We start from the raw sequence: 3,341 nt of genomic DNA on the forward strand, positions 1-3,341 counted from the left end.
CCCAAATGACCAAAAAAATTCAAAAATAAACGTATCTCCCCCAAAAATCCTTCTTTCTAGGAAATCGGCAGTTATCCATGATAAACCGGATCGCCTCTCCTGGTAAACTGTTAAATGCAATCTCTTATTTTTACACATCGTCCAACTCGGCTAAAAGATTTTTTTGTATATTTACACAAAGCAAAAACTCGTGCGATGTAAACCGAATATTTTAAGGCATCGGCATGCCATTCCTCTTCCAAAAGGGTAAATTCATTACTTAAGAACCATGCACTTAACAGAATTTGAATGTGTGCTGTAGCGTTCGTATAAAACTAAGCGACCGACCTTACTGCAATTTTAGTACGTTTTCAGCGGTCGACCGATTCAAACCATTTACTAATCACATCTTCCACATACAAAATGCCAACCAAATCGGTACACAAATGGATGTCCAACGGGATGGAACGTTTATCAATTAGATTGGCGCGTTACAAACCGTCTTGCAATGGTTACAATCGTATACAGCCAGTGTTGTTGTCACGTAGTGTTACACAAATGTTGAATAATCCTTTGCCAGTGGAGGATCAAATTGGCAGCATCATGACAGCGACAAATCAACAGCAACAACAACAAGTGTCACAGCAACAAACACACCAAGGATGCGTTCGACCTAAAGGTGTTCTGAGTCGTCCTGATGCAGAATGGGAAGAAGTTTATCCCACTGTGCAATTTAGCAGATGTGAAGATTATTGTGAAGGTAAAGCGGTCGAATCTTCAACAGCAGAACGGAAATTTGCTTATTATCGAAATTGCTCGACTAGATTAAGTTAGAATAGCATGCAATGATCATAGATTGGTGAAATGTACATGCGTATGTGGGTATGTTTGTATGTGTTTGTAGTAAGAGCAATGCGTTTTTAGCACTGCCGAAATTTAGTTTATACATTAAGTGTTGTAATAAATAAAAAAATTTTAGTATTAATTTTTGAAACTAATTGAAACAAGTTTCCTCAAATGATTTATATTTAATTGCTTTGATGATTAAACAAATTATTTGTGTGTGCAATTTAAATAAAACTGAGACAATCCTAGTAAATTTATAAAATTGTTTTATATAAATTCTTAAGGGCTGTGCGATTCATTGATTAATTTAAACTTTGATTACATTACAGTTCAATCAATTAATCGACTAATTACACTTTTTAATTAGTTAGTAATCTGTTTTGTGATGAATCAAAAGGCAATTCAACTGATTAATCGACCCTTGGATGCATCACAGTTTAAATAAAATAATAAATCGTATGTTTTCACCTTTCGGAGCATTTTTAGTTGAAATCTGCTACAACTGGAGTTATCATAGATTGGATCGTAAAAAAAAACTTGAAGACAGTTCCTAAATTCAAAGCTTATGTTGAGAGAATCTCCTGATGAAAAGTTTGTTTTATCCTTCTAAGAATAATATGTCGTTTTTAGGCTTTACGAAGCCTTTTCCAACGCTTTTATTTAATTGTCTGATCAACGCCCTAGATTGATGAGGAGTGTGGTGACTAGTACCTAGGGCCTACCTAATTATTTTCTAGCTTTTATATTATTATTACTTCATGTAAGTATTGTTTTTAATAAAACCGTTTAACTTAAATTTTTTTTTAATTATTTTATTTTCAAGTTTTTAGTATTTATTTAATTGCCTATTATTTCTCATTCTATTTAGTTCATTTAGTGACTCATTATTACAAGGACTCTTTCCTGAAAATTTGATACAATCTAAGTCCTCAATACATAATCCTTCCAAAGACTTTACTCGACTCGAACTCCAAAATATTTTGATTCCTCTTCTACCGGACTGTATGTAATATTTGTTCCAAATCTGAGCCAAAGCGGACATCATAGGTCGCTTTCTATTCTTGTATGTATTATGTGTTCCAAATACGATTTTTTTGAATATCTCGATCCTTGCGCCACCTAGCGGCGATTTTTCTCATAGGTCGCTTTCTATTCATGTATGCATTTTGTGTTCCAAACATGAGCCAAATCGGACCACAAATAAGATTTTTTTGAATATCTCGATCCTTGCGCCACCTAGCGACGATTTTTTTCTTATTATTGCCTTGTCATCGGGTTCTGAACTATGTTCCAAGCTTGTAGCTTATCGGGAAGCTACTTAAATTTAACATCGGCCGTGCTGCCGTGCGGCCGGCCTGTCAAGTCAAGCTAAATAAAACCATTTAAAAAACAACTTCAGATAAATAAAGGGAGAGAGAAAAATGTGTACTAAGTTACTCTCAGCGTCAGCTTCAAGTTTAGAAGAAGTCACACACACATACAATTTCGGTGTCGGGTTCGGCCACTAGGCACCAAGGTATAATTCTTTTATATCTCATTCTTCTGCACCTATGAGCCGATGAGGTGCAAGAAAGATGGGAATATGGCCGCGTGTTTGGCAACTTGAACGCCAGGGTGGCCAAAAAAGTTGCATTTGACCCACAGTTGGAAATTTCAGTCGTACGACGAAACATCACCAAATCGAGCAAGGCTGCTCTACTTTGCCGTTGCCCGAAGGATTGCCGTATTCAGTACGAGGTTTAAACATAAAAAGATCCATTAAGCTACGTGCCTGTGCCCCGATCGACCAGGACGAGTTGGTAAATGATTTGAGCTCCCTATATTTCAAAGCCATCATGCAAATGCGCCGATACGTTCTGCGTTAAATATCGAACGCAGTTTCAGTAAGCTGAATTTTATACGTGGGTATTTGAGACAATGATATCATTATTGTCAGCCAACGATAGTACTTACACGCTCTAAAAAAATGACTAATGACTTTTGAATTTTGATTTCTCAATTTTTGTTTCGGAGTTGTGGCTTCTGAATTTTGGCTTTCTGAAAAAAGAGTTCTGACTAATGTTTTCTGAAAAAATATGTTTCTGAATTTTTGTTTTCTGAATTTGTTGTGGGAGCCGACATATGTTGATATGCGATAATTGTCTGTTTGCAATATCTCCATTCTAATGTCTTGAGCAAAGATTCATCTGCGGTCGAGGCTTTGTAGCTCTTCCATCTTGGTATTGCTATACGTACCTACTCATAGTCGAGTAGGGCAAGACTTATTCCATTGTATCTGACTGTGGGCTCAAGTACAGCAACTTCCTTTCAGCTTTAGCTGCAACGATGCCCTCATTTAGGAGGACACAGAAATTTTCTCTCCATAATCTAAGTACTCTTCACACAGCGGTTACCAAATCCTGGTTGCATTCTTACATGACTTTCTTCGGCCTTGAAAATTTCCGTCTGTCATCAGAAATTTTTGGGCTCTATTCTTATTTGTTTGATTTTTTTGTAGCTTAAAAACATGTAGCGAA

General features: G+C 36.4%; 1 protein-coding gene across 1 annotated transcript; it reads left to right on the plus strand.

Annotated features, from left to right (window-relative positions):
* The first annotated feature begins 349 nt into the window (after positions 1–349).
* LOC137242799 (uncharacterized) lies at positions 350–1,087 on the plus strand. The gene has a single exon (XM_067770052.1). It carries the CDS (start codon positions 403–405, stop codon positions 811–813), a length of 411 nt encoding a protein of 136 aa, XP_067626153.1. The 5' UTR covers positions 350–402; the 3' UTR covers positions 814–1,087.
* The last annotated feature ends 2,254 nt before the right edge of the window (positions 1,088–3,341 follow it).

This window comes from Eurosta solidaginis, chromosome 2 (assembly GCF_040869045.1).
Source record: "Eurosta solidaginis isolate ZX-2024a chromosome 2, ASM4086904v1, whole genome shotgun sequence".
Taxonomy (NCBI): Eukaryota; Metazoa; Arthropoda; class Insecta; order Diptera; family Tephritidae; genus Eurosta; species Eurosta solidaginis.